Raw genomic sequence first — 24011 nt, 5'->3', positions numbered from 1 at the left:
AAATGCAGTCCAATTTTATGTTCCTTGTAAAATTTAATCAAAAATAGAATGAGTATGTTTACCACTGTCACAGTCTATATACCTACGTTAAGTAATTATTCACAAGTTTTCCTGTAGATTTTATTTTTGTTGAGAATAATAACCCTCCAGATTCAAAACGTAAACTGTCACCTGTAGTCATTGGTACGATTTCAGGTAAAATCCCTCTTTCAGTGTTATTAACAAACCTTTTATTTTCATGTTGGCTGTGCGTGCTCACACAGCCAGCCCCTTCATTTATATCTTTAATATTCATTTGTCTGCAAGCGCTGCCAACGGTAGGCTACCCGTAGACGCGAAGTATAAATACACAAATAGTCACGAGTAATGTCAGCACTGCACTTAGCAGCTGACGCTGCCTTCCCCTCACGCCTCACCAGCCCAACCCCTCGTAAACCTATCTTTCCCCACAAACACCGCGCGATTCGTCAACAGGCAGCAGAGGGAGGACTGAAGTGAAGGGAGAATGAGTGACGTAGCGCCGATGTAGTGGGAGAGGGAGAGGAGAAGAGAGTGAGTGAACTAGAAAAAAGTGTGGAGTGTGCTATCTGTGAAGAGTTTGAAGTACCAGTTCATTGAAATTGAGTGGTTAGTTCACACATCACTGAAGTGAAGCGTTCATTTGAACGACTCATTCACGAGCTCCCCATCACTACAGAGCTGACGCCGCTGCGTACGATCTTCTCCACCGCCTAAGTAACCAAACAAAAAACTTGGTATACATCGTACTTCTATCACCCAAGTCAATGTTTAGTAAACAGTAGCGTAGCTAGAACCACAAAACTTTCGTAAAATATAACTCTGTGTATAGATAAACAGCTTGTATGTAAAATAATATAAACTGTCAGTCGACAACATGGCGGATAACGCAGTGCGCCTGTGTAAAATACGTGACAAAAAGCGTTTGTGCTGTTACAAAAAAGAAGAAAAGCCAAGAAAAAACAACGAGAGGAGAATGTAAGTAAAATAAAGAACTGATAGTGCGGTAACTTAAAACTCGCGAAATTGAAGTAAATGATTGGAATCGTTGCTTTTGCACAGGCCAGCTGCAGAATCCAAACTGCTGTCGGTATTGTACCACTGCAGAAACTGAAGATACTTGTAATTTGCCAACTGAAGATGGGTGCATTAAAAAAAGAAAGTCTGGCTGGTCGCTGTATTTTTATAGTAAAATATCATTACCCACGGCCACGGAGCTCAACAGTCCAAATAAAATGGACAGATTGTTACGAAGAACAAAGATGTAGAATGTTAATAACGCTGGTTTTATTTAAAAAACTGTGAGGGCTTTCGCATAAAAATTTCGGAACCATTACTTTTCAGCACGCCCTCGTACATATAGCGCTGCAAAATCTTAAAGCAACTGAGCAGAATAATTAAAATTTGGGAAAAACATAACTAGTAATGGACATAGCGTCATTCAACAATTAAAGATACAAGCGTAAAATATGTGAATGAAAGTCATTCTAACATATTTACAGAATGGAAGGAGCGCTGGAAGCTGACATCGGGGAGTATCGGTTTTATGCTTCTTTATTTTGAGATTTCATTCAGTTCAGTTATTCAAAAACGTTCAAATGTGTGTGAAATCTTATGGGAGTTCCCTGCTAAGGTCATCAGTCCCTAAGCTTACACACCACGTAACGTAAATTATCCTAAGGACAAACACACGCACCCATGCCCGAGGGAGGACTCGAACATCCGCCGGGACCAGCCGCACAGTCCACGACTGCAGCGCCCTAGACCACTCGGCTAATCCCGCGCGGCAGTTCAGTTATTCAAATATAATTATTATGAAACGCCTTTTATCGAACCAGTGAACGTAATAAGTGTCATGTTGAAGTTTCGAACTCAGTCCTTGTCCTTGAAGAAATTAGTTTACTATTAATAAATGTCTTATATTATTGGAATGAAGATTATTTTCGTAACACAAAAATAAAAATAATTATACCCGTAGAAAGCGTTCAAATTTAAGGGGCTCCGGAACGCCCTATACTTGCAATGTTAAAATAACGCTTATAAATTACATCTTTCCTCACAAAGTATTTGAGGTAGGAAGTTGAACTTTTTACAGATTATTTATTGGAATATGGGCTACAACTTAACACAGGGATTTCACAAAATTTTAGTTCAGTTATTAAACATGATTTTTTCCCAATTGTAATGAAAATTCACAACATTTTTTTGCATTTTTATATTTATATATTCAAAAATACACAGTTTTTTCGAAAAAGGCTGTGTTAAATTATGCAGAACGTACTGTGTAACATTTACTGAAAGTTTGAAACAAATATGTTTGGAAGATCCTTAGAAAACATGTAATTAGTATGAGAAAATAAAAGTTTTGGGAATCGAGCGACAAAGATTGGATTAACTTTTTAGTGCATTCCAGGTCCATAGGATGGAGTATCTTCATCCTCTGCAAACTCCTCCTCCAGCTTCCTCTTGTTCCTCCTCCTGTTTACTCTTGCTTGTATTTCTAGACTCTTTACAGCCCTGTCTGCAGCCCGAAGGCGTTCCTTGTCTAAAGCAAGCATCGGTCGTACCATGTTAGAACCTATCTTCATTCACATATTTCTAAATACCTTGCACCTTACAATGTTGCCATCATTGAAAGTCGCAACAGCATCATACACACCAAAGTGAAGTGTTTCTATTCCAACAAATACAGTCTTGGGGATTCTCGACCATATAACACTATTTACACTTTCATTGGGGTTTTGAGTTTTTCCGTGAATACACTTTTTCAACAGTTCAGGTGCTGCTAAGTCTCTGAAAATAGGTTAGCCACAACACATACTTTATCTCACATCACTAAAATGTACGTGATGAACACGGACGTTAATAATAACACCATTTGACAGCAGTTTAACAGCGCCACAGTGGGTCACGCCCATGTAGAACACATTTCAGAAAAAATTTAAAAATAGTTGTTGTCTTCGGAATTGAATAAATTATATATCTATTAAAAGGTAATAGTCTGCAGATTCAGAAAACGCAAAAAAGTAAAAATTGAACTTTTCATGATTTTGAGCCTTCCCGGAGCCCCTTAATGCAGTATATTATTGGTCCAATAAAGACTCTTGTCGGGTCAATTCAGTATTTACTTTCTTTAAAAAGGCTTTCGTTGTACCAATTAAGTATTTGATTTACGGTAAACTGTTATCTACGAAAGTGAGCAGCAGCTCGATTACGGACGTGGTTGCCTCTAAAGAAGCCGGCCGGGTGGGAGCAGCACGCGCGCCCTGAGGGGTCCACAGCCGCGGCGGGGCGCGGGGGCGGCCGCGCGCTGACGGCGTCGTCGTAATAGTGGACCACTCGCATCACTTCAGCTCGCATGTGACGACTGCGTGCGGCAATACTTTCCTATTCTCGTTGTGGTCTTCAGTCCAGCGACTCGTTTGACGCAGCTCTCCGTGCTACTCCGTTCTGTGCCAGCCTCTTCATCTCAGACTAACTACAGCCTTATGAATCTGCTTAGTGCATTCATCTCTTGGTTTCCCTCTACGATTTTTACACGCCACCCTTACCTCCAATACTAAATTGGTGAACCCTTAATGCCTCAGAACGTGCACGAGCAACCGATCCCTTCTTTTAGTCACGTTGTGTGACAAATTACTCTTCTCCCCAATTGCATTCATTACCTCTTCATTAGCTACGCGGTCTACCCATTTAATCTTCAGCATTCTTCTGTAGCACCACATTTCGAAAGGTTCTACTCTCTTCTTGTCTAAACTATCGTCCGTGGTTCACTTCCATACAAGGCTACACTCCAGACAAATACTTCCAGAAAAGACTTCCTGACACTTAAAGCTATACTCGATGTTAACAATTTTCTCTTCTTGAGAAACGCTTCCTTGCCATAACCGCCGGCCGGGGTGGCCGAGCGGCTCTAGGTGCTTCAGTCTGGAACCGCGCGACCACTACGGTCGCCAGGTTCGAATCCTGCCTCGGGCATGGATGTGTGTGATGTCCTTAGGTTAGTTAGGTTTAAGTAGTTCTAACTTCTAGGGGACTGATGACCTCAGAACTTAAGTCCCATAGTGCTCAGAGCCATTTGAACCATTTTTACCATAACCACTCTGCATTTTATACCCTGTCTACTTCGGCCATCATCAGTTATTTTGCTCCCCAAATGGCAAAACTCATCTACTACTTTATCTCGTTTCCTAATGTAATTCCCTCGGCATCACCTGACTTATATAGACTACATTCCATTATCCTTGTTTTGTTTTTGTTGATGTTCCTCTTATATCCTCCTGTCCATTCTGTTCAATTGCCCTTCTAGGTCCTTTGCTGCCTCAAACAGAATTACGATATCATTGGCAAACCTCACAGTTTTTATTTCTTCTCCGTGGATTTTAATTCCTATTCCAAATTTTTCTTTTGTTTCCTTTATTACTTTCTCAATATACAGATTGAATAACATCGACCAGGCTACAACCCTGTCTCACTCCCTTCCCAACCACTGCTTCCCTTTCATGTCCCTCGACTCATAACTGCCAACTGGTTTCTGTACAAATTGTAAATAGATTTTCGCTCCCTCTATTTGACCACAGCCACCTTTAGAATTTGAAAGAGAGTATTCCAGTTAACATTGCCAAAATCTTTCTCTAAGTCTGCAAATGCTACAAACGTAGGTTTATCTTTCCTTAAACTACCTTCTAAGATAAGTCGTAGCGTCAGAATTGCCTCACCTGTTCCGTCATTTCTAGGGAATCCAAACTGATCTTCCCTGAGGTCGGATACTACCAGTTTCTCCATTTGTCTGTAAAGAATTCGTGTTAGTATTTTGCAGCCGTGGCTTATTAAACTCATAGTTCAGTAATTTTCACAACTGTCGACACCTGCTTTCTTTGAGATTGGAATTATTATACTCTTCTTGAAGACTGAGGTATTTCGCTTGTCTCATACATCTTGATCAGCAGATGGTAGAGTTTTGTCATCGCTGGCTCTCCCAAAGCTATCAGCAAATCCAGTGGAATGTTGTCTACTTCCCGGGCCTTTTATTGACTTACGTCTTTCAGTGCTCTGTCAAATTCTTCACGCTGTATCATATCTCCCATTTCATCTTCATCTACCTCCTCTTTCATTTCAGTAACATTTCCCTCAAGTACATCGCTCTTTTATATACCCTCTACATACTCCTTCCATCTTTCTGCTTTTCCTTCCTTGTTTAGGATTGATTAACCATCTGACCTCCTGATATTCATATTCTTTTCTTCAAAGATCTCTTTAATTTTCCTGTAGGCAGCATCTATCTTACCACTAGAGATACGTGACCTTACATCCTTACATTTGTCCTCTAGCCACCCTTGCTTAGCCATTTGCACTTCCTGTCGATCTCACTTTTTAGACGTTTGTATTCCTTTCCGCCTGCTTCATTTACTGCATTTTTTATATTTTCTCCTTTCATCATTTAAATTCAATATCTCTTCTGTAACCCAAAGATTTCTACTAGCCCTCGTCTTTTTGCCTACAAGATCCTCTGCTGACTTCACTATTTCATCTCTCCAAGCTACTGTATTTCTTCTACTGTATTTCTTTGCAGTTTTAATCTTCGCTTCATAACCAACAAATTGCGGGCAGAGTTCACATCTGCCCTGGAAGCGTCTTACAATTTAATCCTAGTTTCCAAAACTCTGTCTCACCATTATATAATCTATATGAAATCTTCCAGTGTCCCCAGGTCTCTTCCACGTATACAACCTTCCTTTATGATTCTTAAACCAAGTGTTAACTATGACTAAGTTTTGCTCTGTGCCAAATTCTACCAGCCGGTTTCCTCTTCCGCTGCTTACCCCCCATTCCATAGTCACCTATTACTTTTCCCTCTCTTCCTTTCCCTACTATCGAATTCCAGTCCCCCATGACTATTAAATTTTCATCTCCCTTAACTATCTGAATAGTTTCTTTTATCGCATCATACATTTCTTCAATCACTTCGTCATCTGCGGAGCTAGTTGGTGTACATACTTGTGCGTGTGGGCTTCGTGTCTATCTACATCTACATCTACATTTATACTCCGCAAGCCACCCAACGGTGTGTTGCGGAGGGCACTTTGCGTGCCACTGTCATTACCTCCCTGTTCTGTTCCATTCGCGTATGGTTCGCGGGAACAACGACTGTCTGAAAGCCTCCGTGCGCGCTCGAATCTCTCTAATTTTACATTCGTGATCTCCTCGGGAGCTATAAGTAGGGGGAAGCAATATATTCGATACCTCATCCAGAAACGCACCCTCTCGAAACCTGGCGAGCAAGCTACACCGCGATGCAGAGCGCCTCTCTTGCAGAGTCTGCCAGCTGAGTTTGCTAAACATCTCCGTAACGCTATCACGGTTACCAAATAACCCTGTGACGAAACGCGCCGCTCTTCTTTGGATCTTCTCTATCTCCTCCGTCAACCCACATTGATGAGCAATACTCAAGTATAGGTCGAACGAGTGTTTTGTAAGCCACCTCCTTTGTTGATGGACTACATTTTCAAAGGACTCTCCCAATGAATCTCAACCTGGTACCAGCCTTACCAACAATTAATTTTATGTGATCATTACACTTCAAATCGTTCCACACGCATACTCCCAGATATTTTACAGAAGTAACTGCTACCAGTGTTTGTTCCGCTATCATATAATCATACAATAAAGGATCCTTCTTTTTATGTATTCGCAATACGTTACATTTGTCTATGTTAAGGGTCAGTTGCCACTCCCTGCACCAAGTGCCTATCCGCTGCAGATCTTCCTGCATTTCGCTACAATTTTCTAATGCTGCAACTTTTCTGTATACTACAGCATCATCCGCGAAAAGCCGCATGGAACTTCCGACACTATCTACTAGGTCATTTATATGTATTGTGAAAAGCAATGGTCCCAAAACACTCCCCTGTGGTACGCCAGAGGTTACCTTAACGTCTGCAGACGTCTCTCCATTGATAACAACATGCTGTGTTCTGTTTGCTAAAAACTCTTCAATCCAGCCACACAGCTGGTCTGATATTCCGTAGGCTCTTACTTTGTTTATCAGGCGACAGTGCGGAACTGTATCGAACGCCTTCCGGAAGCCAAAGAAAATAGCATCTACCTGGGAGCCTGTATCTAATATTTTCTGGATCTCATGAACAAATAAAGCGAGTTGGGTCTCACACGATCGCTGTTTCCGGAATCCATGTTGATTCCTACAGAGTAGATTCTAAGTTTCCAAAAAAGACATGATAAGCGAGCAAAAAACATGTTCTAAAATTCTACAACAGATCGACGTCAGAGATATAGGTCTATAGTTTTGCGCATCTGCTCGACGACCCTTCTTGAAGACTGGGACTACCTGTGCTCTTTTCCAATCATTTGGAACTTTCCGTTCCTCTAGAGACTTGCGGTACACGGCTGTTAGAAGGGGGGCAAGTTCTTTCGCGCACTCTATCTTGGCTACAATAACGCATTCACTATGCTGTTCGTAGTATCTTATACGTGCTCCTATTTTTTAATTCCTTATTAAACGTACTCCTGCATTAACCCTATTTGATTTTGTATTTATTACTCTGTATTCACCTGACCAGAAGTCTTGTTCCTCCAGCCAACGAAGTTCACTAATTCTAATTTTAACCTTTCCATTTCCCTTTTTAAATTGTACAACCTATCTGCTCGTTTATGGGCTCTGACATTTCAGGATCCGATCCGTAAACGCTAGTTTTCTTTCTCCTGATAACAACGTCCTCCTGAGTAGGCCCCTCCCAGAGATCCGAATGGGGACTATTTTACACCCGGAATATTTTACCCAAGAGGACGGCATCATTATTTGCTGTATGCCCTCCAGAGAAAGTATGGCTGTAGTTTCCCCTTGCTTTCAGCTGTTCGCAGTATCAGCACAGCGAGGCCATTTTGATTGATGTTACATGGCCAGATCAGTCAGTCATCCAGACTGCTGCCACTGCAACTACTGAAAAGGCTGCTGGCCCGCTTTGGGAGCCACACGTTTGTCTGGCCTCTCAACCCGCTACCTGTATCGCCAAAGCACGCGAGCCTTCCCACCAACGGCAAGGTCCATATTTTTCTATTATTCAGTATTTAACATATCAATATTTTTCTACACTTATAGCCAAAATAGCGCCCCTACGTTCTGTTGCCCCGACCAATTATCTGGGTTGCAAGTCCGTATAGCGGGCTCTGCTCTCGACGTACTCTCACGGTCGTTCTGTATCTCTCTCACCATACTTTCATGGTCCTTCAGTATCACCATACTCACATGGTCCCACTGTATCTCTCTCATCGTCCGCCATAGTTTCTCAGTGTCTCTCTGATGGTACCTCTGTGGTCCTACGGTATGTCTGTCACTGTACTCCCATGGTTGCACTGTATCCCTCTCATCAAATGCCAGTGGTAGCTTCATATCACTTTCTACTTACTCCTGCTGCCCCACTGTATTGCCATGGTCTCTCCATCTCTCTCTCACTGTGCTCCACTGTCCTCCTGTGATCCCTCAGTATCTCTCTCACTGCACTCCTCTTTTCCCTCTTTATCTCTCTCACTGTATTTCCACGGTCCCTCGCCTCTCACTGTAATTCCGAGGTCTCCCTGTATCTCTGTTACCATAGTACAGGGCTATTACAAATGATTGAAGCGATTTCATAAATTCACTATCGCTCCATTCATTGACATATGGTCACGACACACTACAGATACGTAGAAAAACTCATAAAGTTTTGTTCGGCTGAAGCCGCACTTCAGGTTTCTGCCGTCAGAGCGCCCGAGAGCGCAGTGAGACAAAATGGCGACAGGAGCCGAGAAAGCGTATGTCGTGCTTGAAATGCACTCACATCAGTCAGTCATAACCGTGCAACGACACTTCAGGACGAAGTTCAACAAAGATCCACGAACTGCTAACTCCATTCGGCGATGGTATGCGCAGTTTAAAGCTTCTGGATGCCTCTGTAAGGGGAAATCAACGGGTCGACCTGCAGTGAGCGAAGAAACGGTTGAACGCGTGCGGGCAAGTTTCACGTGTAGCCCGCGGAAAATTGGCTCATGCCACTACTGGAGACCGACAGCGCCGACTTCATCTTTCAACAGGATGGTGCCCCACCGCACTTCCATCATGATGTTCGGCATTTCTTAAACAGGAGATTGGAAAACCGATGGATCGGTCGTGGTGGAGATCATGATCAGCAATTCATGTCATGGTCTCCACGCTCTCCCGACTTAACCCCATGCGATTTCTTTCTGTGGGGTTATGTGAAAGAGTCAGTGTTTAAACCTCCTCTACCAAGAAACGTGCCAGAACTGGGAGCTCACATCAACGATGCTTTCGAACTCATTGATGGGGACATGCTGCGCCGAGTGTGGGAGGAACTTGATTATCGGCTTGATGTCTGCCGAATCACTAAAGGGGCACATATCGAACATTTGTGAATGCCTAAAAAAACTTTTAGTTTTTGTATGTGTGTGCCAATCATTGTGAAAATATCTCAAATAATAAAGTTATTGAAGAGCTGTGAAATCGCTTCAATCATTTGTAATAACCCTGTGTATTTGGTACCCCCACATCTCTCTCATTGTACTCTAATTGTCCATCTGTCTCTCTCTCTCTCTCTCACCATACTCCCATGGTCCCTCTGTACGTCTCTCACCACGTTCCTATGGTTTCTCAGCATCTCTCTCACTGAACCCCATGATCCCTTATATTTCTCTCACCATATACACGTGGTCTCTCTGTAACTCTGCTCTGCACTTTTGCAGTTCCTCTGTGTTTTTCCCAACGTACTGCCGTGGGCCCCAGTGTCGATGACCATGCTCCAATGTTCCCTTTGCATCTCCCTCACTGCAGTCGTATGAAGGACCCTCAGCATCTCTGTCACTGTACTCCTTTGGTCCCTCTGTATCTTTCTCACACTATTCCCAGGGCTCCACTGTCTCTCTCATTGTACTTCCAAGGTCCCTCTGTATCTGTCTCACCATACCCTCATGGTCTCCACACGCGACAGTCATGCAGTCCTCTTCGAATCCTGCTTTTTTAAATTTTTCAAACAACATTTCGCAAGAGCAACGTAGTGTTTTGTCTTTTTCCAATATCCCTTTTTAAGACCGTGAACGCCTCTGCGTCACTTATATTCAGTCTATATCAACTTCTTGGGATCGTAGCAGTGAATGTCGGATTTTATTTTTGTGTTCTCTCATGTGTGATTAATTGTCAGTCCAAACGCTGGAGCAGTACAAAAAGACTGGTAGCACCAGCGTCTTGTATGTGACCTCCTTGACAGCTGCTCTGCACTTTCCCAGAACCCTTCCAAAAAACGCAGACCTTCCATTTTCCGTCCCTAATGCTCATTTTGTGTGTTCATCGCTATTGATATTGCTCCTCAGGATGTTCGCCATTAATCTAGTAGTCGAACAGACTCGGGTATTTCGTCTTATAGGCGTTATCTCGCGTTTATCCCCATTTAATGATAACTAACATTCATTATACCAAATGGAAGTTATATCTACATCATTTGCATTTTCTTGTAATCATCTAATGACGGTATGACTAGGTAAACATTCCTGGCATATTATTTGACTATGCTATTGTCCTGTATGCGGCCGGTGATGCAGTCATCTTGACACAATAATTCAGCAATTCTTCTGGCCGACATCTTCAGCTCTTCTTCGATTCACCCGACAGAAGTGCATACTCCTAGCGATTCATTATGTCTGCGTCTTTTACGACTGGGTGCTGTACCTACGATATGTGTTATGGGGCAGCAGCGATAATTTCTCTCGCAGGCACTTTTATTCTCCGTGGCACACCATTGCAATTATCAGTTCTGGTGAGGCGTAGCAAAGTAGGTTCTCAGCTGAAGATGGCGGTCAGATGTGATGCCGAAATATTCAGTCAAGGTAATTGTATGATCCGATTCCAGATACCACAAGAATACAATCCAATGATGATACTTTCTTGTAGGAAACAGTCATAATCGAACAATCTAGTAGTACTGCTAAAGTTATAAATTGGTTCTGTATGTTGAGAACATTGTTGGGTAATGTGTCAAGATTTGGATACTGTTGTATTCACCGAATACGCTTGACGTTAAGCATATGAAATGTGGCAGGAGCAGAATCCCACCGAATCATTTCTCCATGGAATCCTGTTTGAAGACGTCCATTTTTATTGTCTTGAAACGTCCCCTTTCAACAATTATTCATGACTGTACTTAAACTGACACACAATATTTTTAGCGCAACGCTATCTGACTTTCAAAAATCCCTACAAACGAATGGCCCTGACTAACATTAACCTATACGTTTCACAAATCACTTACCTCCGAAAAATCTTCGTTACTCAAGCTACTGCAATACAGCGAGCGCCACTACTGCCAGCTAAATAAAAGATTCAAACTACGGAAGGCACTAACTACTGATAGGCATAGTTAGCAAATGAAAGACTTTAATAGAGAACAAACAATGTATTTACCTTAATAGTGTTCAAAAGTCATAATGTATATAGCAGTTCATGACGTCCATTCTGTACTCAAAAATCCGCCATCTCTCTCCCCAAATTCACCACTGCTGGCGGCTCACCTCCAACTGCGCAACGCTACGCGCTGTCCACATCCAGCTGCCGCTGCCCAACACTGCAATGGCAGATAACAATGCAAACTAGCCACAGACTGCACACAGCACAGCCAGTGATTTTCATATAGAGCGCTACGTAACGTTGCCAATAAGAAAACATAAACAGCCTACTTACATAAAGAAAACATAAACAGCCTACTTACAGTCTTTGGCAACTAAACTCCTGTCTGTTTACTAGTATAATACCTCCTCTTTACAGTCCGTGTTCCTGTTAGTTTCACAGATCACGCCGTCGTCATGTAGTCCTAATATTTTGCCAGCCAGACTTCGTAACGACATATTAAGAGAACAAGAAGAACTTTAGAATCTAGTTTTTTTTTGTCTTAGTACATACATTCAATGAAGCGGATGAAAAAAAATGCCTAACGTTTACTGCCCCGATGGCCAGGTATGATCTCATGATGTGTTAACGTAGTTCTTGTTGGGATCGCCCGCTCTGGAGCTTGACCGAATTGACCAGGGGGCCGCGTCCACCCGCCATCACCGATTTCGTCGAAATTCGTGGTACCTGCAGGACTTGGCTAGAAATGAAAGAGACACAAGCGGGACATCTAGAGGCCCAAGCGTTTAAGAAAATACATGGTAGCATTTTTGTCTTAGGTCGTGTGAGGCATGAGCCTTTTGTGGTAACTCGTCTTACAGGTTCGCGCAGAAGTACAGAACGGTCATCAACGGCTCAAGAGGTCGAGTCCTTCTGCGGGAACCTTATTTCCAATTTTTACATAAGTTCCACTGCAGATAAACCATTATAATGTTGCATATTTTATTTATTATTATTTTCATGAAAGGCATGGAAAAGGGAGGCAAAGGAAAATTTGGTGGACGAGTACTCGTCATTACTTCAGCAAAATCTGGAAAACTTATAACAGTCCTACACAAAAAAATTTTCCTGGTGTGGTTAAACCTTACGCGTAGGAGGACAAATTGCATGACTTATCGCACTCGTGGGGAGGAGAAATAGATCGACGACAAGATTTTTGATGATGAATGATAGCCATTATGATTCCTCCCAAAAGTGAACTCGCTAGTGCAAACCAGTGATGTTTACTTTTACAGTTAGGCGAATAATTTGATTAAAAGGCTTGAAAACTGCTCTATCTCATCGAGAGAGAAAAAGAAATTACATCCCGAGAGGACGTCACGAAAATACATTCCATTGCCAATATTTGGTGAACTGATGTGTTACGCATGGAGTGGTGACGCAATGTGCGATGAGAGACAGCTTTTATAAGTATAAATAAGGTTCGTTTTTCTGTTGAAATTTCAAAACCACCATGTGCCATGCGGCGCTTATAAGATGTGCATTATGCCAAGACAATTGCTGTTTCCGCTGTTTATAAGACGAACATCACCCCAGCACGTGTAAATCATCTACTGTAAAATAATAAACGTAACTAATTTTGTGTACGAAATTCTCGTGTACGATTTACAATCCCTTCCCAGAATTTATTTCCAATCCCAAATTTCCCTTTGCTTTCTTATTACGAAAATATTAATAAACACGATATATTGGCCAATATTACGGTTTATTTGCAGCGTAAGTAACTTAAAAATAGTAAATGGAAAAATTCAGTTTTCGCCTAAAGATTCGACCCAGCGACCTTCGGATTATCATTCTGCACTGTTTGCACTGCACCATCTGTTGCCCGAAAACTACGCTGACACAAATGGCTCACGTTCCACTCGACCATTGCGAAAAATACTACTTTTCCCAAACGCTCGACCATCTAGAACTTCTATTTGTGGCCACGCCCTGCGGATACCATAAATAGGGACGAAATCGGTGACGACCGGTAGGCCCGCTCCCCGTGTTAAGTTGCGCCTGACACGTTCTACGGAAACTACGGCCGTATCTTCTGGGAGACGGAGCGCATACTGTGGACAACCTCGACCGTCAAAACGCGTTGTATGTCTGTGCTTCGCTACCCCCTGGAGTTCGCTTTCGTCGTCTCCTTCAGCAACTTGATTTTCCACTCCCTGCGACCTTTAGAGTGGGCGAGAGCCAAACGCCACCTTGGCTCCAGTCTCAGGTTCGCGTTCACCTTGACCTCGGCTCGCTCCCAAAATATGGTTCAAATGGCTGTGAGCACTATCGGACTTAACATCTGAGGTCATCAGTCCCCTAGAACTTAGAACTACTTAAACCTAACTAACCTAAGGACATCACACACATCCATGCCCGAGGCAGGATTCGAAGCTGCGGCCGCAGCAGTGCCGGACTGAAGCGCCTAGAGCCGCTCGGCCAGCCGGCCGGCTTGGTCCCAAAGGAGGTTACCCCAGCTTCGGTATACTGCTCGCGGTTTTTCGAACTTCGTTCGAAGTTCATTAATACGATCTTCATTTATACAGATGGCTCTAAGACCAATGACGGTGTCGGGTGTTCTTTTATTGCCGGGGCACACAGTTTCAAATATCGGCTCCATGGCCATTGTGCGGTCTTCACAGCTGAGCTATTTGCTCTATGAGGCTGTTCTTTACATCCGCCGCCACCGACATTCTGCTTATGTCATCTGCTCCGATTCCCTGAGCGCCATCCAGAGCCTCAGTGATCCGTATCCGGTTCACCCTTTCGTGCATCGGATCCAACGCTCTCTTCAGCAGCTGGCGGACGACGGTTCTCCGGTTACCTTTATGTGGGTTCCTGGCCATGTCGGTATCCCTGGGAACGAAGCTGCAGATGCCGCGGCCAAGGCTGCGGTCCTCCAGCCTCGGCCAGCTTCTTGTTGTGTGCCTTCATCTGATTTTAGCACGGCCATTTGTCAGCGCATTTTATAGCTGTGGCATGCCGATTGGTCTACACTTAGAAAACAAACTTCGGGCCTCGAAACCTCTCCCCACGGCTCGGAAGACCTCTTCACGCCCTTCTCGGCGGGAGGAGGTCGTTTTGGCCCGGTTGCGGATTGGACACTGCCGGTTCAGCCACCGCCATCTGCTGACGGTTGCGCCGGCGCCGTTCTGCCCGTGTGGGCAGTTGCTGACGGTACGCCACATTTTAACGTCCCGTCCGAATTTTAATACACTGCGCGTTGATCTTGGCCTGCCATGTATTCTGGATGAAATTTTAGCGGATGACCCAGGAGCAGCTGCTCGCGTTCTTCGTTTTATCCACTTGACAAACCTGTCTAAGGACATTTGATTATGCTGTTTTCTTTTAACCCCTTGCTTGCTTATATGCCTTTTATAGTGTTGTCACTTTTAGTAGTTGTTTTAACATTGTGCCTCGCGGTGCACTCATAACTGTAGTTGTGAGGCCTAAAACCACAAAAAAAGAAACTGTGGACAATTTATTTACGTATTTATTTGCCGTCGTGGTGACGCGAGCTTCCTCTGTTTGTTTCAGATGTGCCAAAGGAGCAGTCGGTGTTCATCATGCTGAACGGCGAGGAGTCCGAGCTGTGCTTCATCAACATGACCAACCCGAAGGTGAGGCTCGCGCGCGACTAGCAGTAGCAGTGGGTTGGGGGTGGCGGGGGTGGGAGTGCCGGCGGGCGCTGACCTGGGGGCGGGCGCGCGTGTCGCAGGTGGAGCTGGACCGCCAGGAGCCGCCGGACGCGTTCGTGGTGATGTACTCTGTGATCGACAAGGCGAGCTTCCAGCGCGCCGAGGGCGAGCTGGCGCGCCTCGCCGACTGGGAGCTGCTGCGCGCGCGCCCCGCCATCCTCGTCGGCAACAAGGTCGACCTGGTGCGCAGCCGCGCCGTCTCCTCGCAAGGTGCGCACTGCGTCCTCCTGTCTACTGAAATCCAGCGAAAAAAAACACCTCCCCTCTTCCATCTACCCAACCCTTCCACTATGACTGTAGCTGTTTCGTTATTTTCTGTAGTGTTGGGTTCGTTCGTCCATAAAATACGAGGCGTGTTCGGAAAGAAAGGTCCGATTAGGCACGAAATGAAAACCACTGTGCACAGATGTGTTGGGCAGTGTCTTTAGTGTGCCTGGTGATCGCTTCACGTCGCTCTTTTCGGTTCGGCCGGCCGCGGTGGTCTAGCGGTTCTGGCGCTGCAGTCCGGAACCGCGGGACTGCTACGGTCGCAGGTTCGAATCCTGCCTCGGGCATGGGTGTGTGTGCTGTCCTTAGGTTAGTTAGGTTTAAGTAGTTCTAAGTTCTAGGGGACTGATGACCTCAGATGTTGAGTCCCATAGTGGTCAGAGCCATTTGAACCATCTTTTAGGTTCAGAGCGCAAAGAGTTCACGTAAAAATGCCTAAAACAACAGTGGGTTCCGCCAAGTACACTATGTGATCAAAAGTATCCGGACACCCCCAAAAACATACGTTTCTCCTACTAGGTGCACTGCGCTGCCACCTACTGCCAGGTACTCCGTGTCAGCGACCTTAGTAGTCACTAGACATCCTCAGAGAGCCGAATGGGGCGCTCCGCGGAACTCGTGGACTTTGACCGTGGTCAGCTGATAGGGTGTCACTTGCGTCGTACGTCTGTACGCGAGATTTCCACACTCTTACCATCCGTAGGTCCACTGTTTCCGATGTGATAGTGAAGAGGAAACGTGAAAGGACACGTGCAGCACAAAACCGCAAAGGCCGACCTCGTCTGTTGACTGACAAGAGACCGCCGACATTTGAAGAGGGACGTAATGTGTAATAGGCAGACATCTATTCAGAACATCACACAGGAATTCCAAACTGCATCAGGACTCACTGCAAGTACTAAGACAGTTAGGCGGGAGCTGAGAAAACTTGGATTTCATGGTCGGGCGGCTGCTCACAATCGACACATCACCCTAGTAAATTCCAAACGACGCCTCGCTTGGTGTAAGGAGCGTAAGCATTGGACGATTAAAGAGTGGAAAAACGTTGTGTGGAGTGACGAATCACGGTCCACAATGTGGCGATCCGAGTGCAGGGTGTGGGTATGCCAATGCCCGGTGAACGTCATCTCCCAGCATGTGTACTGTCAACAGTAAAATTCGGAGGCGGTGGTGTTAGGATGTGGTCGTCTTTCTCATGAAGGGGACTTGCACCGCATGTTGTTTCGCGTGGCACTATCACAGCACAGCCCTATATTGATGTTTTAAGCACCTTCTTGCTTCCCTCCGTTGAAGAACAATTCGGGGATGGCCATTGCATATCTAAACACGATCGAGCACGTGTTCATAATGCACGTCCTGTGGCGGAGTGGTTACACGACAGTAACATCCCTGTAATGGACTAGCCGGGACAGAGTCTTCACCTGAATCCTACAGAAAACCTTTGAGATGTTTTGGAACACCGACATCGTGTTAGGCCTCACCGACCGACAGCGATACCTCTACTCAGTGCAGCACTCGGTGAAAAATGGGCTGCCATTCCCCAAGAAACCTTCCAGCACCTGATTGAACGTATGCCTGCGAGAATGGAAGCTGTCATCCAGGCTAAGGGTGGTCCAACACCATACTGAATTCCAGCATTACCGTTGGAGGGCGCCACGAACTTGTAACCCATTTCCAGCCAGGCGTCCGGATACTTTTGATCACATAGTGTATGTGGATCTGATGAGAGTTTTCGCTCGAAGCTATGCAGCCCACATAACGTAAGTGTCACGCGTTTCTTTCTTCGAGACAAGTTTGAGCCGCATTCTGCAGGGGCAATGAAGACGCCCCTGCAGCGTTTACGATGGGGAGTGTTTGATCGCCCACAGCACAGCCCTTAATTGGCTCCCTCCGTTGTTCATCTGTGCTCACATGAACTGCTGGCTATTTTGGCACAAACAACGAAAGGCAGACCAGGGTAGAGCATTGGCGGAAAGCACAGGCGGCTGCTTTCTCTGACGAGGGTACTGAAAAGTCTGCACAACGCTACGACAAATGTCTATGTCGGAGAGGCGACTATTTAGAGAGCTAGCTGGAAGGTGTGGCCAACTGTTGCGAATAAAAAAATTTTGATTTTTACTGTAGCTTTCATTTCGCGACCGATCGGACGTTACTTTCCGAATAGCCTTCGTAACTTTCTCTGCTGCATGTAGCGACTTCCTTTTATTTTCTTGCAGGCCGCTTTTCTGGAAACGATCCCCATTTTCGTGTGGTTTGCATAGTGTATTATGGCATCTGTGCGTGATGTTTTATACGTGTGAGCTGCTGTCTTATTCTGTTGCTTGTAGTACACACAGAGTGTCCATTTCCGTTAGGAGTGCTTAAGTGAAATTCCAGCTGCAGTGCTATCTCGTTGACAAGCTGTGAAGTTCGAAAAACAGCTATGTAGAAGGTCATCGCGCTAGCACTGCTGCAGCAGGCAGGCATCCTGCCCGCGACTCGACCGGTTCGTGTCCGACGCTCGTCCGAAAATGGCAGTGAAGCCGTCAGGCAACATCGAAATTTTTTCAGGCGTGCGGCGCTTGTGGGCGGGATTTCGTAGAATTCGACCAGAATAGCGAGAGGTAGGTTCATTGTTGCTCCTCCGTGGCGACATCCCGACACGCGAAGCGAAGACTGTCCACAAGTTGTTGGCCACAGCTGGTTGTTCCCCAAATTGAAGTAGGCAGTGAAAGAACGTTATGACGCAGTTCAAAATCAAAATGGTTCAAATGGCTCTGAGCGCTATGGGACTTAACATCTATGGTCATCAGTCCCCTAGAACTTAGAACTACTTAAACCTAACTAACCTAAGGACAGCACACACCACCCAGCCATCACGAGGCAGAGAAAATCCCTGACCCCGCCGGGAATCGAACCCGGGAACCCGGGCGTGGGAAGCGAGATGACGCAGTTAAGGACAACCAAAGAAACTCTACTGCAGTGCGAAATGCAACTCCAAAAAGGACTACAGTCACTGTTTTAAAATGCTTTTACAATGATTCTATCTGTGTTTTTATTCAGGGGAAGACTATTTTTAATAAATACAGTGATTTTGTGATCACGATCCGTGACTTTCAGTTTTCATAGGCACAGTCCTAATGGAATCGGGACACACTGTGTATAAACACGCGCAATTTTGTAATTAATGATGTATCTTTATATACAGTTAGTGGCAAATTTGGAAAATGAGCTTTTGTAACTAGCGATCAAAAAGTTTTTCTGTTTGAGGGCGTTGCTGAAGCAAATACGCAACGTAGCACGTCTGAGACGCGGGTGTACAGACAGTACAACCACCGGCTCTTAGGCAGGGGATTACTGTGCCATTCGTGTCTTTACGTCGTGCGTGCGCCGAATGCGGAACCGGGAACTACGGCGACGCTATTGCCGAATGGGTCCAAACAGGACCAACGTCCTGATACGCCGGCCGCTGTGCCCGAGCGGTTCTAGACGCTTCAGTCCGGAACCGCGCGACTGCTAGTTAGGTTTGAGTAGTTCTAAGTTGTAGGGGAATGATGACCTCAGATATTAAGTCCCACTGTGCTCAGAGCCATTTGAACCGTTTTTTCGTCCTGATACTGTTGTTTTGGCTGCCGAAGGACAAACACCAGTAATCATCCACCGGAGAATGAAGAATGTGGATGGGTTAGCATGTCTGTCAGGAACTACCGTTCTGGAATGGTGCACCAGATTCCATGCTGTAAGCTGCTTTTTCATGATAATGGACGTTCCCATATCGCAAATGTCGTAACCCAGAAGTTACATCCACTCAAGTGGGGGACAGTCGAGCGCCCTCCCGAAACTCCTGGTCTTTCCCCCAAAAAAAGGTGTCGAAGGGTCGAAGATTCCTGTCGGACGACGATGTTCAGCAGGCAGTTACGGCCTTCACGCATCAGAGCACAGTGGTTTACTAAACTCGGATCTTCAACCCGGTAAGTCGGTGGGTTGGTTGCCTCAGTTGTCACGGTGATTTCGCCTGATTGGTGTACCCATTCTAGGCTCTACGACCATCGATCGGAAACTTTTTCGTCGCCCGTTATATTAAAAGTCACGAGCAAAATTTACGGGCACAATATAGAAAGGTGCTGAAAACTCTGCAGATGAGATACCAGAAATATTCAAGCATGTCGCTTCTTGATAGAGATGAACCTTTCTCTCTGTTGGTTTGGCTCATTAATTTCAGAAGCATTATAGACGGAAAAGTGGAGGTAATGCACTTGTACCATTATAGAAATAAGCCATTCATATATTGGTTAGAAAGGTACTTATTTCTATGTAACACTGTTTCATTTGCTCATTTAAGGATAGTATCGAAGCATCTGAAGAAGTCCAATGAGTTACTTCCCCGTTTTTCATTCAGTATGTTTTCTTCATATTTTATTTATGAGATGAATCCTAACAGATCGTATTATGATCTTGTAGTTTCAGTATATTTCCAGTTCTTTCAAGACTTTGTAAGTTGTGCTAGTGATGTTCAATATGTGTTTCTGCGTAAGATAATTACAAGAAAAAACGTAAGTAAATGTTTATTTTCCAGAGTCCCCATTATCTATATATAAGGATACGTAATTAATTACAAAATTTCGGGTATTTATGTGTGACAGTAAATCAACAAGATGAAGCAGGAACTCCAACATCGAGAACATCTTCCACAAATGCAATAACACATGTAGAAACAAACGTGAAACCGGGAATCATGTCCCTAACGCGTCTTCCAAGAAATGTTATAAAGAAAATCGTGACTGGCACCAGAAAAATTATTTTGGCAAAAAACACGCCCATTGTTTTTACAGTTGCAGGCTTTCTCCAGCCACTAGCAACAAATGAAGTTTGGTATGGGTCTTTGCAATATGGTGCAGCAAATATATTACTGTTCGTTATAATGCCCTAGACTATCGACATGAAAATCACGAAAGATTGGGTAACTATGCGCACGTGACGTCTATACTACCTGGACGTTGAACTCTGATATCTGAGCACTCAGCTTCCCCGACCTGCTGTTTCCTGGGCACTGCCTCGTTCGCCATGTTGTAATTGAAAAAAGAGTTTCGATAGGTCTGCGCGTGATTAAGGATTACAAGCGATTTCAAATTACAAAACATTTTTGACGGACTATAAAAGTAAATCAAGTAGGGAACTGTCCGATCAGCAAAACATCGTAATACTTCATTAGAAGAGGCCCACATACCCATTATAATTGCTCCCTTTATGTATGCTACGAATTTTACTACCTCCTTCCTGGTTTGCCTCCTAGAAATGGTAATAGAAAATGTAGCGTTTCAGCTATACACACTAACCGAAAAAAGATGCACGAAAGAGGAATTTGCCGAATGAGAAGGAAGTCGGTGGATGTGAAGTGCTTGTACAAGCAAACAAATGATTACAGTTTTAGAAGAATTGGGTGATTTATTCGAGTGAAAGAGATTCACAGATTGAGGGAGTCAGTAACGTGTTGGTCCACAACAACGTTTCACCAGGCAACGCCGGTCAACTGCTGTTTGTGTATGAGAAATCGGTTGGAAACTTTCCTCATGTCAGCGCGTTGTAGGTGTCGCCACCGGCGCCAACCTTGTGTGAATGCTGTGAAAAGCTAATCATTTGCATATCACAGCATCATCTTCCTGCCGGGTAAATTTCGCGTCTGTAGCACGTCATCTTCGTGGTGTAGCAATTTTAGTGGCCAGTAGTGTACCTGTTTCCGTCTCATTCGGATAATTCCTTCGTAGTGAGTAGTTTTTTGTGTTAATGTGTATTTCGTATACTTTGTATCGTTACTGTGGTGAACTGACAAGCATTCTGAACACCATTTCCGAAATGTGTCCTCTTGCTCCTGTCCTCTATTGTCAAAGTAGACCACATGTAGCACCTATAGGTGGAGCTAATTTTCGTGAAAACTAGGTATTTAAGCCTTGTCGAAGGAAACAGATTGTCAAATTTACCGTTTTTGTGTCTATGAAGTTGACTGGCAAGATAAATGCTAGTAGGCAATGCATCACTTCAGACAGTAAGTGCGGTATGTAAAAACGTGGACTGAGATGTAGCCGCAGTTCCACATTTTAAAATGACTTCGTATTTCATTGTTCATTCGTAAAATTTATCAGTAGTGACACGTCAGAAACCGGCGGAATCTTTGTTCAAGAGGCGCCTCCATTGTTTACAACACTCGAGTTATTTAAAGGTTTGGCTAACATAGCACCTAATTTATTGCTTGCTGCTGCTGCCTTTGCATGACAGTGGAACGTTATAGGTAAACAAAAGTGCAATAAAATAGAATCAACTTTCTGCTCATCATATCAGTACCCAGATCACAGGAGATTTTTGAAATGATGACCAGCGCACGCCCAGTCACCTTAATTTCATTTTCTTAGCGCTCGTAATTACGTCTTTCACTCCGTTCTGTGGAGTGATAGGAAAACATGCATCCCTCCATTTCTTGTTGAGAGTTCTATAACCGTACTATACCGTGATTGAATAAAATGATTTCTCTTTATGCGTACGTTATATTCCGCTGCACCCTATCAGTTCTGTTGTAAGAAGAAATTAATCTTCTCTGCTGTCTGATATACCGTGAGAGACAACGTCCATATACTGCATGATCCGCAAATAAAACGAAAGCGCTTTCTGCTGGAAATAAACATCTTACATACTTTCTTTGCTTCACCTTTAGCATAGGACTCATTCAATACATGCACTTATACGTTCAATCAGATGCGCAGCATCCACATGATGCAAATTTAGATGGTTGTAACACTCGTGAAAGAAATTAAAAACAATAACTAAATAAAGTTTTGAAAGTAACTGAGAGCTTTCTAAGATTACACAATCCACAACGAGTAGGTGTTGAAGCCGACTTTCGGGTGCGGCGGCAGTGTTATCAAACCCACGAAACCGACAGAATCAAGAGTATGACTTTATAATGGTCTGGTGGTTAACCTTATTCTTTTATTACTCGTGTATTGTGCCGTGTCTTGGGATTAAGCTTAAGTTCGAATTTCTAACTTGACATAATGTTGTCACTACACAACAGTTTAAGAATTTCATTTTCTGTTGCATAGCTGAGTACCTTTTTGTGACCCGAAGATGAACGGATTCATGGACGAAATTAATCGTCTTTAACAAAAACAAAAAAGGACAGCTGTGTTTTATATGATGCAGTTTTTAAACCTCTGACCTATATACAGGGCTATTACAAATGATTGAAGCGATTTCATAAATTCACTGTAGCTCCATTCATTGACATATGGTCACGACACACTACAGATACGTAGAAAAACTCATAAAGTTTTGTTCGGATGAAGCCGCACTTCAGGTTTCTGCCGCCAGAGGGCTCGAGAGCGCAGTGAGACAAAATGGCGACAGAAGCCGAGAAAGCGTATGTCGTGCTTGAAATGCACTCACATCAGTCAGTCATAACAGTGCAACGAGACTTCAGGACGAAGTTCAACAAAGATCCACGAACTGCTAACTCCATTCGGCGATGGTATGCGCAGTTTAAAGCTTCTGGATGCCTCTGTAAGGGGAAATCAACGGGTCGGCCTGCAGTGAGCGAAGAAACGGTTGAACGTGTGCGGGCAAGTTTCACGCGTAGCCCGCGGAAAATTGGCTCATGCCAGAACTGGAGACCGACAGCGCCGACTTCATCTTTCAACAGGATGGTGCTCCACCGCACTTCCATCATGATGTTCGGCATTTCTTGAACAGGAGATTGGAAAACCGATGGATCGGTCGTGGTGGAGATCATGATCAGCAATTCATGTCATGGCCTCCACGTTCTCCCGACTTAACTCCATGCGATTTCTTTCTGTGGGGTTATGTGAAAGATTCAGTGTTTAAACCTCCTCTACCAAGAAACGTGCCAGAACTGCGAGCTCGCATCAACGATGCTTTCGAACTCATTGATGGGGACATGCTGCGCCGAGTGTGGGAGGAACTTGATTATCGGCTTGATGTCTGCCGAATCACTAAAGGGGCACATATCGAACATTTGTGAATGCCTAAAAAAAACTTTTTGAGTTTTTGCATGTGTGTGCAAAGCATTGTGAAAATATCTCAAATAATAAAGTTATTGTAGAGCTGTGAAATCGCTTCAGTCATTTGTAATAACTCTGTATTTGTGTGCAGTGTTGTCACAAGCTACGTCGTGTATTGGTCTACATGGAAACTGACATAAAAAAACTGTTGCGAGGAGGCAATTTCTAGCATGTCGTTATCCAAGTATTTGTTGGTTTAACGAAACACCTACTCTTTGACAGAGTAAATAGTGGGGACAACGATAAAGCAAGCGAGATATAAAATTCAATTGATAAAAGGAAAAGATAGAATAATGCATCAAAAGAAGCAGGCTGTAGTAATGAGACTCTCTAAAAGTGTTAAAAGGCAGAGCAGGAACGGCAAGAGTATAAATGCAACGCTGTAGAAACATGTTTGACTATGCCACGTGTAGGAAATAACAGGAGAAAAAGGAAGACTGCTGCAGGAACACAAACAGCTCAGAAGGCAAACCAGTAATACGGAACAAAGAGAGGGCTGAAAACTGGAAGCAATATATGGAACATGAATTTTGTTATTTGGACAGCAAAATA

At 44.2% G+C, this 24011-nt stretch overlaps 1 protein-coding gene across 1 annotated transcript in view; it reads left to right on the top strand.

Annotated features, from left to right (window-relative positions):
* The window catches only part of LOC126176013 (GTP-binding protein GEM-like), a 540057-nt gene that overhangs the window by 474528 nt on the left and 41518 nt on the right, over window positions 1-24011 (top strand). The window contains exons 2-3 of the mRNA XM_049923131.1: window positions 14984-15066; window positions 15165-15354. Coding sequence (XP_049779088.1) covers window positions 14984-15066; window positions 15165-15354 — 273 coding nt within the window. The remainder of the gene's footprint in view (window positions 1-14983; window positions 15067-15164; window positions 15355-24011) is intronic.

The sequence above is a fragment of the Schistocerca cancellata genome, chromosome 3 (assembly GCF_023864275.1).
Source record: "Schistocerca cancellata isolate TAMUIC-IGC-003103 chromosome 3, iqSchCanc2.1, whole genome shotgun sequence".
Taxonomy (NCBI): domain Eukaryota; kingdom Metazoa; phylum Arthropoda; class Insecta; order Orthoptera; family Acrididae; genus Schistocerca; species Schistocerca cancellata.
The sequence above is the reverse complement of the archived record's forward strand: the minus strand, read 5'-3'. Positions and strand labels throughout refer to the sequence as shown.